Source organism: Octopus sinensis, linkage group LG9 (assembly GCF_006345805.1).
Source record: "Octopus sinensis linkage group LG9, ASM634580v1, whole genome shotgun sequence".
Taxonomy (NCBI): Eukaryota; Metazoa; Mollusca; class Cephalopoda; order Octopoda; family Octopodidae; genus Octopus; species Octopus sinensis.
In genome coordinates this window covers 30,050,771-30,067,578 of record NC_043005.1, presented here as the reverse complement: position 1 = coordinate 30,067,578, position 16,808 = coordinate 30,050,771, and the positions used below count along the sequence as shown (strand labels likewise).

General features: G+C 38.8%; 1 protein-coding gene across 5 annotated transcripts in view; it reads right to left on the bottom strand.

The window, feature by feature from the left end:
• Positions 1-12,480, bottom strand: part of LOC115215928 (6-pyruvoyl tetrahydrobiopterin synthase) — a 19,776-nt gene extending 7,296 nt beyond the window's left edge. For 4 of the 5 annotated variants that reach the window (XR_005000624.1, XR_003882022.2, XR_005000623.1 and 1 more), the window contains exons 1-4: positions 12,334-12,480; positions 7,602-7,682; positions 3,634-3,713; positions 319-341 (exon numbers count right to left, since the gene is read on the bottom strand). Coding sequence is in view for 2 of the 5 variants with exons in the window: in XM_029785288.2 (XP_029641148.1) it covers positions 319-341; positions 3,634-3,713; positions 7,602-7,678 (180 nt within the window). In the remaining 3 variants the exon portion in view is untranslated. Of the gene's footprint in view, positions 1-318; positions 342-3,633; positions 3,714-7,601; positions 7,692-12,333 lie in introns of all 5 variants that reach the window. The other variant, XM_036505861.1, reaches the window with a different exon arrangement.
• Positions 12,481-16,808: the final 4,328 nt, after the last annotated feature.

Below are 16,808 nucleotides of genomic sequence, written 5' to 3'. Positions count from 1 at the left end.
ATGATAGTGGATAACTGTAGAGGTAGGGATATGTGGAGAGAACTAATTATCAGTCTTTAACTCTTTTGTTACTGTATTTATTTTAAGATGCTCTCTGTTTCTTTCAATTACTTTAAATATAACAAATAACTTAGTTATCATTCAGCTAGTGTTAGGAATGTAAATTGTGACTAAGGCTTGGTGGAATATTTTAATTCAAAACTTATGAAAACAAGACATTTGTACTCAGAGCCAGAGCCAGTTTCAGCCAGGTTGGTAATGAAAGGGCTAATTGTGATAGACAGCAGAAAAGGTAGGGGTACATAGAAGAATACTCACTGGACCTTTAAGTGCCACTTCCACTGAAATAGACAAGAAAAGAAGAAAAGTGAACAGAAGACAGAACATAAACAATTGAGATCTTATAACACAAAATCACTTTGCCCTGCTGAAGACAAGCTTTTCTAGAAGTGTTTAATGTTGGGAAGTAATACATATTACAGGATAATCTGATGTAACTGCTAAGTAGAGTCCTCTAAGAGTATATCATTTAGAAGTGATATGCATGGTTAATATTGCTCAAGTATACAGAACAGTGCTACAGACACACAGACATCTCAGACCACATTGGAACACAGCTTATATATCATCATCGTTTAACATCTGTTTTCCATGCTGACATAAGCTGGATGGATTGGCTGGAACTAAGAAACCAAAGAACTGCACCAGGTTCCGATCTGTTTTGGCATGGTTTCAGCAGCTGGATGCCCTTCCTAATGCCAACCACTCCAGGAGTGTAATGCATGCTTTTTATGTGCCACAGTCATGGGTGCCATTTACACGACACTGGCAACAGCCACAACTACAATTTCATGGATGCCATTCACAACATACTCACAACTGCCCATGATTATGATTTCATTTGGCTTCATGAGTCTTCTTAAGCACAGCATATCACGAAAGGTCTCAGTTACTTGTCATTGCCTCCATGAGGCCTAACACACAAAGATCATGTTACACACACACATTTTATAAAGTGAATAGAATTATAAGCCTTTACCATATATTGAATATAGAAAATAATCTAATATTAGGGTATATAAGTCCCCATAATGGAGAAAAAAATGGGTATTAACATACGTGGGTTCAATTCCTATGTGTACTAATGCCCAATTGTTTTCGATTCCTGGAGCTTATATGCCCAAATATTAAACTATTTTTTATAGTCAATATTCAGTGAAAGTTTATGATTTTATTTACAAAATTTCAATTGCTACTGTTTTTTAATTCATGCAGAATTCACTCACACATCATCATTTAATGTCCATTTTCTATGCTGGCCAGCCAGAGAGCTACCCAAGCTCCAATTGTCTGTTCTGGCATGGTTTCTATGGCTGGATGCCCTTCCTAATGCCAACCACTTTACAGGTTGTTCTGTTTTTTTTTTTTATGTGACACCATCACAAATGTATTTTACGCAGTACTGGCACCTATAAGACAAAAACCTCTCGGAGAGGGAGTCAGGGCATGGCCATAAAGGATATTCCTGTATGGATGGCTTATTGCAATTTTACTTAGCAAATTGCCATGAGTTCCAGTCCCATGCCATCTCCTCAGTGAAGCCAAGCACCTGAAGATCCATTCTCACCTCTTCGTCCCATGTCTTCCTAGGTTGACCTTTCCACAGGGGTCCCCATCCATACGCATCACATGACCAAACCGTTGGAATCTTTGCTCAAAGGCACACAACATCTGATGCCTCTTATATCCTGTTTTCCTCTTAAATCATTTGTATTCTGTTGTGTGTGTGTGTGTATATTCCACTGCTGCTTGACAGCTGGTGTTAGTTTGTTCACATCCCTGTGATTCCATAACTTAGTGGCTTGGCAAAAGAGACTGACAGAATAAGCAGCAGGCTTAAGCGAAAAGAAAAAGCCCAAGGGTCGATTTGTTTGACCAAAACTCTTCAAGGCAATGCCCCAGCATGGTCAGTCTAGTAACTGAAACAAATAAAAGATATATGATAAAAGAAGAACATGTTTGAAAGATCTAGAAAGCCTTGTCCCTCACTTTTTAGCTGATCTAAAGGTTTTAGTTAATCCAGATATATCAACAACTTCACATAAACAACAATGTGTACAGAACAGAGATTTGATATATTCTGTGACAGGATATTAGGAGAAGGCATGTATATCGCACCCAATTTATACTCCTACATTCCCAAGGGGTCATATAGCAGGACTGACTCCAAGGTCACATAGTTAGGGAACAAGCTTTTTAACCATACACACTTGATTGTAGGTGGAAGTTTAACCAAAGTTTTGTCAGATACAAAACAGTGACATGAGGGAATTCTGGTTCCAGGACAATGCAGCATCTTGCAGTTATGGAATAGACATCAGTTACATGAAGTCCCAGGTGTGCGTGTGTTCTCACTTCTGTTACTCCAATGTGGCTCAAGGAAAATACCAAGAAAAGATTGTGATCTAGATTTGATGACCAGTGGTGGTCATTTCACTTCATTTCCATCACTTATGTCACATTAATCCTATTTGTCAGTGACTGCGTGCAAAGATTATAAACACTAACCCCTCCTACTGTAATTAATTTCTTTTAAATAACAACAAACTTCTATTAACAACAAATGTCAGACATTTGTTACATGGAATATACTTAATAATCAGTTTTTATGAATGAATTTGGCCAACAAGAAAGAAACGAACAGAAATTGGGACTTGGTTGACATGGTTAACAACAAACAGATAAATCACTAATTAAGATATGGTTAATAAGGGACTGAGTATAAATTAGACATAGCTAACAAAAAGAGGCAGAACACTAATTAATATGTAATTACTAAGAGTCAGGCAGAACACAAATTCAGACAAGGCTATCACGAAATATGCATAACAACTGTCTAAACATAATTTACAACAAATAGAAAGAACACAAATTTAGAAATGGCTGCGAAGAAAGAGGAGGCTACGAGATGGCAGAACCATTGGAACATCAGACAACATGCTTAGTAGCATTTCTTTCAGTTCTTTACGTCATGAGTTCAAACCCTGCTGAGGTCAATGTTTCCCTTCTGTAGGATGACGTCAGCAGCTGGGGAGCTGACCGGAAGAGAAAGGGGCAGTAGTGATGCGCGCGCAGGCAGGGCAGCATTGGGCCTTTCAATCGAGGTAGCTGAGCGAGTCGGACGCGTGAGCTTGTTAAAGTAGGGGAAAAGCAGCTGCTATTTCTAGTGTTCGGGTCGGGCCGCATGGAAGGGTGCATTACCACTGGAGTGGTCTCCGTCGCCGAAGAGAAGGTAGGTGTCCTTATTTCAAATTTCCCGCATACACCACACCTTCTTTTGGAGTAGATAAAAAGAAGTACCAGTGAAGTACTGGGCTCAATGTGATTGACTTGTCCCCTACCCTCAGAAAATTGCTGACCTTGAGACTAGTAATGGGTCAGCATCTTGTTCAGAAGGAATACTGTGACCTCAGTTGTTTACATGCCAAGGAAGCTAAGTAAGAGGTTTATGGAACTGAAGGCCTCAAAGAAAATAAAAACAAAAAAGACTACGATATGGTAATAAAGAACAGACAGGAACAAGAAACAGACAGAAGCACCAGTTTAGACATGACTAATGTAGGATTTACTGACCTTTATAGTTGTGTCCATGACCATTAATGTGGTTACATTTTCCATAAATCTTCTGATTCACTTCGTCACTAAGACAGGGACTAAAATATAAAAAGAGAAACATTTAAATAACATTTTATTAGGCATTTCAGCTTTTGGACTAAAACAAATTTTTCAGTAAAAATGCAGAAACATAAATTGGTCCCTACACCCCAATGGTTGAATGTTGGCATATTCTGTTACTTTTGACCAACGGTACTAGATTAGTTTATCCCATATATGTGCTGAGTGTAGAAACTGGGTGGGATTGAGAAGCGGATGTAGTGAACGTTAGATAAGGGGATAATAGGTGATAGCTGACAGTACAAAAACATGAAGAACATCAGAACAGTAACAATAATACAGCTGTCAGAAGCAAAGGAAGAATAAGGGAAATGTGTGGGTGGGTAGGTCGCAAGATTGTAGGGAGGGAAGATAGATGTAGTGCATGGGGAAAGTGAGAGATGTATAGAAACGGAGAGGGAGAGAGTCTGGTGGCACAGAAGGGTGATTAATGTAAAATGTGAGTGGAGAGGAACAAAGGTAAAAATGAAGGATGGATGTCAAGTGAAGTGGTTCTGAATAGTAAGGAAATTACAGCAGCAGAATACTGCAACTAAATACATGATGGAGGGACCAGTGGCGAAAGATGGTTGGTGGGGAAGAGGAACTGGATGAGGCTCTAGTTGTATATATGTGTGTGTGTATAGACAGACAAACAGAAAGAAACACACACAGTATGTTCCTTGAATGTGAGTTTCACTCAGATGGTTGGGTTCTGTTGAACACCACACATAACCATTCGTCCTGGACCTTTGTCATCTCATTACTGAGATGATTGGGAAATCACTGAATTGAGAAAATTTGTCCATCCTAAAAGCATTATGTCTGCACATGCTGGGCCTTGTCCCTGTACCCAACATACCCCTGTCAAGCACTCCCCACATCTCATCTTCCAAATGCCTATCCCTCCATCATTCTTCTAACTACTCACCTGCTGTAATCATTTGAGACTAGAATCAACACACATCTTATTCCCCTTTACAGCTACTAGTTAAATCCTTCTTCCCCCAGAATCACTTCCCATTAACATCAATCCCTGATTCTTAATATCATCCCACCCCACTATTTTTCATTGATCACCCCACCCCCACCCCTTTGTGCCTTTGGTTATTTCTTTCTCTCCTTTGAGCTACAGCTTAGGTCTGCCAAACTTCACCTTTGACACCTCTTGTATCTGTTACCATTCTCTACACCCTCTCATATCCACCATCAATGCCCCTCCTGCCTTTATTCCCCAAAATCTCTACAACCACCCTTACATACTTCTGATCTCCACCTGTCACTGTACATCTCTCCCCACTTCTAACACCCTCCACATCATCTCCCAGTTTTACGATACTGTTGGTCTCCTCTCTTCCTGTACTGCCATTTATCACCTCCTACTCCTCCACTCTGAGCCACTTCCACTTCTCCCACCTTTCTCATATCTCCATCCTTTTTTTATCACTAAATTCACTTCTGATCCCGCCGCCCACAGGCTTCTCTCAAATTCAAATGTAAATGCCCCCACCCCCAATGATTCACTGTCTGTATTCTCTCTTGAACTTTGAGAGTTTGCTCTGGCATATCATCATCACCCCCTTTATCTTCTTTCCAGCTATTCCCACCCACCCTCATATAATATGGGGTTGCTGTGTATATTCTGTATAGCAAGGTACCTGGGCTCATCCTTTAATCATACTCTAGCTTTCAACAGATGACATAAAGCCACCTCCCCCAACACTCTCAAACACACACCTACCACTCAGTTAAGGAGCAGGTTCTTGTTTTGCAAGTTACTTGGTGACTTCACTGGTGCTGAGGTCAAGAAGAAGCACCCGGCAGACACTCTGGAAAGTGGTTGCATTAGGAAGGGCATTCAGCTGTAGAAACTATGCCAAAACAGATACAGGAACTTAGCACAGCCATGTGGCTTGTCAGATTTTGTCAAACTATCAATGCCAGCATAAAAAATGAAAAACAATAAATATTGAATGATGATGATGATATATATACATACATGAACACACACACACACACACACACACACACACATCCAAAAGTTAAGAAATGGAGTATATAAGATCAGAGCTGCATATGTTTCATAGAGAGAAGAACCTCAAAAGTGGCAAATATTCAAGCGAGACAGTATTTCTTGATACACCAAACATTTCAGCTGTTTTCCTTACACTAGTGCCTGCCACACGAGCACCAACAATTTGACCTCTTTGAAAGTCCAATAGATCTGTCATTTTAATGAATTTTAATTACCTTTTCCTGATGATATCTGAAAAGAAATACTGTCTCACTTGGATATTTGCCACTTTTGTGGTGTATCAAGAAATACTGTCTGGAAAGTAATGACAGCCTTTGAGAAAGAGTGAAAAACCTCCTCTTCAAAACAAAACTTTCAGATAGGGATCGTCGGACTCTTACACGAATTGTTAGAATGGATCACAAAAGTACAGCTCCCAAAATTACTTCAGAGCCTAACGACCACCTTGAGAATCCAGTTTCCACAAAAACTGTTTGCCGGGAGCTGCACAAAGCCAGATTTCATGGGAGGGCAGCAATCAGAAAACCACTACTTTCAAAAACAAATGTTGCAAAGTGTTTAGAGTGAAGTAAAAGCCTACAGAATTGGTCCCTTGAGCAGTGGAAGAATGTTATTTTCTTGAATGAGTCATCCTTTTCCTTATTTCCAACCACTGTCTCAGTATACGTGTGGAGACTGTTTCTGGAGGGAAATGCAATCTTTCAGGATGATAATGCACCAATTCACACAGCTAAAGTTGTTACTGAATGGCTCAAGGAACATTCTAGTGAAGTTGAACATCTTATCTGGGCACCACAGTCTCCGGATCTCAATATTATCGAACATCTATGGTGCATTTTAGAAAAACAAGTAAGGAGTCGATATCCTCAACCATCATCACTACAAGAGCTGAAAAATGGACAAAAATTCCTTTGGAAACAATTCAAACTTTGTACGAGTCCATACCTTGTAGAATTCAAGCTGTAATTACTCCCAAAGGTGGTCCTACCCCATATTAAAATAAATTTGTTGGAAATTTTAAGGTGTTTTCATCATTTTGTCCAACCCCTGTATATTAACATTTTAATGATAATGATAATAATTATTATAATTATTAAATACTATGGTTTTTGTCTGAGCCCATCTAGCTATGTGGTGCATAAAAGTTAGTTTACACAAGGCCTGTGCTCAATGCCCATTTCCAGCATCCCTTGTATATTTCCTCTACAGCAAGACACCTGTTTCTATCTCTCATCTTGCAAGTACTTGATGACCATGTCAGTACAGGTGCCACTTAAAAGTGCCCAGTCCATACTGTAAAGTGCTTGGTGTTAGGAAGGGAATCCAGCTGTAAAAATCCTGCCAAAACAGTCACAGAAGTCTGGTGCAGGCTTCTGCCTGGCTGGCTCTTGTGAAACCATCTCACCCATGCAAGCATGAAAGGCAGATGATGATGATGATGATGATGATATATACATATGATGACAAAGCTGCAACTGTTTCTTTTTTCACCATGAATGATGATATAAGCCTTCAGCTACAACTAATGGTAATCCTGAAATCCCTTATCGGTATTTTAGTGTTGTTGTAATAATCTACTATTGATCTCAAATCTCCAATTATCTTTAACAAATCACAAAAAAAGTCTAAAAATACTATTTTTATCCCACCAAGTCCCTCCATAGACTCTGTTTGTTTGTCTGTCTCTCTTTCTCTCTCTCCAGATTCCTCTCCTTTTAACATTTTCACATTATTTCTCTAATTGGTGTTTGTAGACTTAATCCACCAAAACTAGAAAAAGAGATAATCCATTGTACAGAACAACTTATTGGACAGGTCTCTTATAGAGAAATCTGAAGAAACTGTTACTTACTTGTGTAATCTATGGCAGGCACTAAATGTTTCGATACGGCGGGCCAAGACAACTGGTCGGTCATTGTCACTGGGCATTTTACTGGAAGGCCATTGAAGAAAAAATATAAATACTAAAACAGGAAATATATTAAAATATACAATATCAGCGCTAAGCAGTGATGAAGAATAAAAGAACTTTAGGTTAGTTAAAATAGGTTTGTGGCATATTTTAATGTCCAAAGACAAATTCACTGCAGTTATCATGGTAAAAGGTGTAAAATACTATATCTGCTTGGTATTTCTCTTTAGCAAATTCCCAGACTTGTTTCTACCTCCTTAGCCTTCCTCAATAGGAGATACTGAAGGGAGATAACTTGAGTAGATTCTAATGCCATAGCTTTATCTTAACCCATTAAGTCCCACTGTCCTATAAATAGGACACTAAATGAGAACATTGAAGAAGCTATATCACATTGTCTCAGTGTCCTATTTATAGGACACCAAGTATTTCTATTTCTACTTGAAGTAAAGGAGTTTTAATAATTTTTTTTTTCATTTTAACCTATTTTCAATCATCTGTCAAAATTTTACAGTAATATTCAGAAATTTAAGTACTCTGGGACTTAATGGGTTAAAACAGTGAATATCAGTGACTGAGTTGCACTCTCAGACTCCCCGGTCAGAATAAATACAATAGTATGAGCAGTGACGAAGAATAAAACAACATGAGGTTAGTTAAAAAATGTTCATGTCATATTTCAACTTCTAAAGGCAAATTCACTACAGCTACCATGGAGGAAAAAAACCCCTCACTTATGGAAACAGTGTAAAAACATCATATCTTCTCAGTGTCTCCCCCTAGTGGACTGTTACTGTTTTTACACCTTTTAACATATGCGAGAATTTTTTCCACAGCAACTGCAGTGAATTTGCCTTTAAAGATTAATATATTAATATTAATCCGTAAATATTCTCCCTGGTTTATTGTGCTAGGTCGCTTGGTGTTAAAATAAGGGTATTATTAAATTAATATCTAATTTTTTCACCCTCATTTTTGAATATATTAATATTAACATATTTTAATTTACCTAAAGTTTGTTTTTAGTGAATATATTCCAACAACACCTTCAAAATTTTAAGCTTCATTCAATTTCAGTTCTATATTTAAGAGACGAGGAATTATTTACATTTGACGGATATTTGTTCTCATCTTGTTTGTTGTTAACACGTTTCAGCTGTTATAGCCTCCAGCCTTCATCAGGTGTCTTGGGGAAATTTTGAACCTGGGTTCTCATTGCTAAGATATTTTTGATGTCATTATTATTATTATTATTCAAGTCACTGCTTGGCATCAAACTTGGAATCTTGGGGTTAGTAGCCCATACTCTTAACCACTATGCCATATACCCAATAATAATAACACTGAAAAATACCTTAGGAATGAGAATCCAGGTTCCAAATTTCCCCCAAGACACCTGATGAAGGTTGGAGGGTATATCAGCCGAAACGTGTTAACAACAAACAAGATGAGGACAAATATCCGTCGAATGTAAATAATGTTCATTCAATTTCTATAAATTTCTCCAATGGATAATTTGATGAGATGGATCAGAGTATTTAAAATAGGATTCTGTTTTTTTTTAAGAGGATTGGCCTACAAGGACCCTGTGCAGGTGCCACATAAACAGTATTTGTGCCAGTGCCACATGGAAGTGCTTGTGCCAATGCCATGTTAAAAGCATCCAGCACATACTATCAAGTGGTTGGCATCAGGAAGGGCATCCAGCCGTAGAAACCATATTCAGGAATCTGGTGTAGCTCTTCTGCTTGCCAACTTTGGTCAAACCGTCCAACCCGTGCCAGCATGGACAACAGACACGAAAGGATGATGATGACAACAGGTGCAAATGTGGCTGAGTGGCTAAGAAGCTGAATTTGTAACCACATGGTTTTGGATTCAGTCCCACTCTATGGCACCTCGGGAAAATGTCTTCTTTTGGCTCTCAACTGACCAATGCTTTATAAGTGAATTGGCAGATAGAAACTGTGTGGAAGCCTGTAGAGTCCTCCCACCACAACCCATCTTCCCAACATTGCTTTCTCCCAACCATGCTCACTCACCTCTGCATCCACCCTGCCCTCCCCCACATACCTACCTGCACACAGTATGTCTCAGTTGAATCTCTTCCCAACAACCCATCCTCCCAATACATCTACCCCTCTACCTGTGCAATCTCATGAACTCACCCACCCACTCTCCTTCCCCTGGCCCACTCGCTGTCACCACCATCTTCTCCCTCCTCACCTGGCTTCCCCTCTAATGCAAGATTCCTTTTTCTGTCCTTCAATACTACTGCCCCACCCCTCAGTTGATGGCTTTTTGTCTTGGAAATTACTTGGTGACCTCACTGGTACTTGTGCCACATACAAAACACCCAGTGCACTCTGTAAAGTAGTCGGTGTTAATAAGGCCATTTAGTGGTAGAGAACATACCAAAGCAGATAGCAGAGACTGGTGCAGTCCTCTGTCTGGTCAGTTCCTGTGGAACCATCCAACCGATGCCAGCACAGAAAAAGGGACATTAAATGATGAAGATGTGTGTGTTTGTGTTTGAAGGCACATAGATCAGTGGCTCACAATCACAAGGTTATGGGTTCGATTCCTGGTGACACATTGTGTCCTTGAGCAAGACCCTTTATTTCACATAATTCCAGTCCACTCAGCTGGTGAAAATGAGTTGTACTTGTAATTCAAAGGTCAGCTTCGTCACATTCTAGTTCGTGCTGAATCTCCATGAGGACTATGTTAAGAGTACACATGTCTGTGGTGTACTCAGCTACTAGAACACTTATCACCATACCCGATGGAGTGCCCCCCCCGCACCTATATGTATGCATGCATACATGTGTGTATGTATGTTTTTGGGTGTGTCCCCCACCTACATACCTATTTCTTTACTACCCACAAGGGACTAAACACAGAGAGGACAAACAAGGACTGACAAACGGATTAAGTCGATTATATCAACCCCAGTGCGTAACTGGTACTTAATTTATTGACCCCAAAAGGATGAAAGGCAAAGTCGACCTCAGCAGAATTTGAACTCAGAATGTAGTGGCAGACGAAATACTGCTAAGCATTTCGCCCGGCGTGCTAACATTTCTGCCAGCTCGCCGCCTTATATACCACTTGACAACAAGCATTTGTTTATGATCTCATAACTTAGCAGTTTGGCAAGGAAAGCCAATAAAATAATTTCCAGATTTATTTTAAGTCCTGGGGTTCATTTATTTATATAAACCCTTCAAGGTGGGTGTCCCCGCATGTCAGCAGACCAATAATTGAAACAAGTAACAGAAAAAAAAATATTTTTATTTACAAAAATGTATTTTGACTTTTAAAAATAAACTTTTGCCTTTGAATATCATCATCATTGAGTGTCTGCTTTCCATGCTGGCATGGGTTGGATGGTTTGACTGGAACTGGTAAGCAGGAGAACTTCACCAGGTTCCAGCCTGATTTGGCTTGGATTCCCTTCCTAACCACTCTAAGAGTGTAAGGAGTGCTTTTTACGTGCCACTGGCATGGGTGTCACTTATGTGACACCACAGAAGTATTTACAGTAAATGAAAATGGTCCAATACCAATATGTCTCTTTGATAATTAAGAAGCCTACCACAAAACACATGCCATTATTCAGGTCATTAGTAGACAAATTCCTTTAAAAAGCAGATTCCTCATTGGGTTTTTGTTAAAGCACTTTTTGTCAATCTTTCAAAGAAAGTACACCAGAAGTGAAGCTGTTTGGCAATTTCTGTAAAAAAAATTTATTTCTTTAATTTTATTTTAGCTGAATAGATTATGTTTATGCATTTTTTGTTTATGTATGTAAGTATATGTATGTGCTTATATGCATGTATGTATACTTGTGTACGTATGTGTATACACATGTATACTTGTGTACATACACAAATACACATACTTATACACACACACACATATATATATATATATGTACACAAATATACATACACACATAAACACATCATACATACACACAAAAATGTATAAACATAACTGATTCTGCTGAAAAAAAATATCAAAAAAATAATAATTTTTACAGAAATTGACAAGCAAATAGTTTCACTTTTCATATACTTTCTTCGAAAGATTGCCCAATTATTTTTACTGCTTATTATTATTTTTTATTTAAAAATAATTTAATTTGATTTTTTTTTTCTTGGCATTTCAGTAATTTTTGTCATGCAAGTCTCAAAAATTCGAAGACCAGTTTTGTTTTTCTTTCTTTTCTTTTTGCTTTAAAACGGTTAATAACATCAAAGTAAATGAATGAGAAGCTTAAATGAATAAAAGACGTGTGTTTTAGTCCTAACACTCAGTTTCAGAGAGAAAAAAAAAAAAACATTTGTCACACAAGCAAGACACAGAAATACAAACGGTCTTTTGATAAACGGGGTCGTAGCCATTTACAGCAATACAACGTGTATGATATAAACAACACTTGTTCATCCGTTTAGCTAAATGTATTTAACGATAGAACAGATCGATTGAGTACGCGCCCGGACAGCTGACAGCGTAAACAAAATCTTATAGTTACTAATTCTAAAGATATTAGAAAGACTGAGAGAGAAAAAGAAACAGAAACACTACGCTCTATTTATTATGAGAATAAACAAATAAATAGTTGGTTCTTGCTTATAAACAGCATACATTATTATAAGATACTTACTGTTCCTTTCTTAGACACCACTCAGAAGTTCGACACGAAACAGCCAGGTGCTTGGTTCCGTCAGACAGCTGCCAATTAGAGTTACTTCCCTTTTATTGATTATTCCATTAACTTTGGGGCGGTCATATCAGGAGACACTCACGTGTGGAGTCGTCCGAGGGACGAACTCAGGAACATAGACTAACGAAGCTAAATATTGTTGTAGCTTTAGTCCATTGTACAACCATTTACGCCCTTCTTATATCACATAAAATAATCAATGTTCTTATTTATTCATAAAGCTTATTGAGATAGTTAAAGCTTTCGTTTGGAAATTACATTGTTCTATTTTGGCATTAAATAATGAATGAATGAATAAATAAAAAAAACATTTTTATTTCTAATTACTGTTAAAAGATAAACGAACAAAACTAAACAATATAAAACATGTTTCTATCTACCATTACAAGTCAACTAATATCTAACACAATAATTCTAATGTTATTAAAATGTAGTCGTTCGGTAGTTAATAAACCAATAAAAACCTACAGACTTCCAGTTATATCCAGTTAAATAGAAGACAATAAAAAACAAACTGAAGCAATAAAACAAACAATAAAACTAGAGCCAGTACCATATAATGACTGTCACCTCCAAACGTTTCTTTTATTCAAATTTAAGGCGGACAATAGGTAGAAGACACAAGTTGGAATTTCTTTGATTTGACGGAGATTTTTCAGATGTCTTTTTTTTTTCCCGGTGCCCTTTTTTTTGGCTAAAAAGATGCTCCCCATCATTTCCAGGGGCACCGGGGAAAAAAAGTCTGGTAAATTCCCGTCAAAACGGAGAATTCCAACTTGTGTCTGCTACCAATCGCTGACGTCCGTCGAATTTAATAATTGAACGATCGATTTCCTCGGCAAAATCTGGATAACGGCGGCCCGTCTGAGAAACAAGCCCCGCAAAGTGGAGTGGCTGCCACACCAAATGTCTCTGGCCATTCTCCACGGCAATGTCATCGTAGTCAATTGCAAGGGGCGCGGCTGAGCACATCATTTAGTCTAGCGGGATGCGGTCTATCGACCCCATCTTCTCCTGCTTTACACCACCTTTTTTTCTTTCTTTTCTGTTTCTTTGTATTTAGTTGTTATATTTCAAAAATGGGATCTGTAGTATAATTGACTGTGAAAATATTGCACTTGTATGATTTCTTTAAGAAAAAAGTAATAATAATAATAATAACAATGATAGTTAGTTAGTTAGTTAATTAATTTTTGGCTCAAAAAGCAAAAAGCAGGGCCATGTAGGAGGACATGGAGTTATGTACAGGGTGGTGTTCATGTAAAGAGTTCAGGCCACTTGAGGTCAAGGGAGACTTTGAACCAAGCGGTCGTCGGCATCCTCACCATCTCGTCTGGCAGCTTATTCCACGGATCCGCAACCCGGACAGAGAAAGCCCCTCTCCTTCGATTGAGATGAAATCGTCGCAGATAGAACTTTTCAGAATGACCCCGCAGCCGACGCTCTGGAGCAGGAGTGAAGAACAGCTCTTTTGAGAGGTTACACTTTCCGCTTATGATGTTGTGAGCAAGAATGAGATCTCCACGGCGTCGTCGTTTTTCTAGAGAATAAAGGTCGAGTGTCTTCAGCCTTTCTTCATAAGACAAATTCTTGAGACCAAGAACCATGCGGGTAGCCAACTTCTGGACTCTTTCGAGATGCTATATGTCTTTGAGGAGATAAGGAGAAAAGGCTTGAATCCTGTACTCCAATATGGGTCTCGCCAGCGTGACCTAGAGCGGTAGGAATATGGCTGCTGTGAGCATTCCGAATGACCGTCAAATCAAGAACAGAATTCCACGTGCTTTGTCGGCAGCATGGACGCACTGGGCTGAAGGCGAAAAGGAGGAATCCACCAAGATACCCAGGTCCTTTACCTGATCGGTCCTCTCCAGCAGCAGACGACCCGGCTCGAAATCAAGTTGAGTTGCAGGAGGAGAGCCAACAGGCAGATGACAGCACTTTGACACGTTCAGACACAGGTCCCATTCGTTAGACCATCAGACACAGGTCCCATTCGTTAGACCAATAATAATAACAGCAACAACAACAACAACAGTTTCAGATATTGAAACAAGGACAACAGTTTTAGGAAAGGAATAGTTGATCACATCGACCCCAATGTTCAACTGAAAGAATGAAATGTGAAGTCAACCTCAGCAAAATTTGAACTGAGAACATAAAAAGCCAGAAAAACTGTTGCAAAGCACTGTGTCTGACACACAGATGCTTCTGCCAGTTCGCTGCCATAAATTTGAATTTAATGAGGAAACGGAAGGCTAATAACAAAATGCAAATGGAGAATAACAATCAAAATTGCTTCAAAAAAACACACATGCTTCCTCAGTTACAACTAAAACGTGGAATATTGTTATTTGTCTCAAAAATAATTTAAGGTAACCTTAAATACTGACAGCATTATGGCAGATGATGGCGAGGCTGAGACACTGGAACAGTCAAACACCATCAGGAGCATCACTTGATAAATAACTTCAGTAGGATGAGACACCAATAATGAGAAAATCTTGGTTATTAGTGGTCCAGGTCCCTTGTACCTTTCCAATGTCACTGGCTGAAAATATATTAATCAAGAGCAAATTATGATCTTTTATGATCTTATTTGAGTTGGCTAAGGATATAGTGGTCTCCTCCCACCTCCACCGCATCATTAAAGATGTAGTAAAAAAAAACCCTCTTACAGTGGTGTCTTGTATGAAATATCTATGTCAAGTCCCAAAACAGAGGTTGAAGCCCTGATCTACTCTAGTAGGGCTTTAAATTGTATTAAATGATTTCTAATCTCTGACATCTTGGTGTATGAGGTTTCTTTGTTCAAGGGAGCCAAAGGGGTTGATTTGCCCAAAGTTTTTCACAAATCGAAACACAACTACCAATGTCTTATAAAAGTCTATCTGTCAGACCAAATCACACAAAATGCAACTTTAAGAAATATTGCCATCTGTCTTTCTTAGTAGGAGAAATATCAATTTTTTTCCTCAATAATTTTGCTTTCAGAGAAATGTCAGAATACTTTCATTCAATATTAATATTTGTCAAAACTGTAATGATATTTGGTTGACAACTGATGAAGGGTTGAGTGTGTCCATATCCATTGTATGTTTTTTCTTGTTTTTCCTTTGTCATTTCCCTGTGCCACCCTTTTATTATTCAATATTACTACACTGTTTAGTCATATTTGGCATATTGTATTCCTTGGATAAATTCTACATTTGCCTAAGACCACAGAAAGCAAAAGAATGTTCTACAGAACATGAGGTAGCAGAAATGGTTGCCAAGATTCCAGTGATTTTATTGAAGACTGACATTATAGTGGTATTACCTATGCAAAGCTCTGTCAGGGATTGATAAGTGGTATTACTGGTACAGCAAAAGGAAGGCCCATACATTCCATCACCATAGCTGCAGAGAGGGCCACTTAGTATTTTTGGTAAAGAGGTAATTTGCTGCTACTGGGGTGCATCTAGGACCTGATCAGCCCAAGGTGGGTCACTTGGATGTGGGTGGTCTGATGTTGAAAGACCCATAACTTCTTCAGACATTAGAAACATCATTAATGACATGTGCAAAGAGCATCTGTGATATGTTTCTTGGAACTAAGTACCTGGGTGAACTAGTGACGACTGAGAGCACCAGATGTCAACCAAGAATGGTTTGGTAACTTCTAGAAAGTCAGTGGACAATGAAGAAAATGGCATTCACTGCAAGTTGGACTAGAAAGTTAACTTGAAAACTCTTTCCTTGCTATAGGTGACTCATATAAAGCACACCCCCAAGGATCCTGAGAGTAGGGGAGAATGAGATTCCCAACAGGAGGGATTTAGAAATTTCCCCCCCAAGTGGAAGGAAAAAGAATGATGAATACAAGATGCCTGTTTCGCAAAGAATGCAAGAATCTGGATGGCCTCAAAATTCATCAGACCAGAACTATGTGCTTGGATAAGAAGAAACAAGTGCAAACCCAAGATCACATTCTAGTGAGTTACATGAGGAACCAAGACTCACCCACAGTACCATGTCCCATCATCTGGTTGTACCTCCCCATCATGACTCCATGCAGTAGATCAAATGATTTCCAGCAAACAAAAGTGGGTGACAATAATTTGAAGATGTATGCAGGATCCTTCAGACAACATCAAAGGGTGATACTAAGAGTCAACTGAATGCAATGACATCGTCAGCTATGCATTGTTAGCCATGCATTGTTCGCTATGCATCGTTAGCCATGCATCATTCACTATGCATCTGTCAGATTCAGCTTCATCAAAGTAAAACAAAAACAAACCTACAATAAAAACCCCATGGTCACCAAAATACAACAGTTGCAGGAGCTGAGAAGGCTTCAAAAGCAGAACAAAGGAGCTAGTGAAGAGGAACACTGACCCCTAGTAGGGCTGTGAGACATCTTGAAGAAGTAG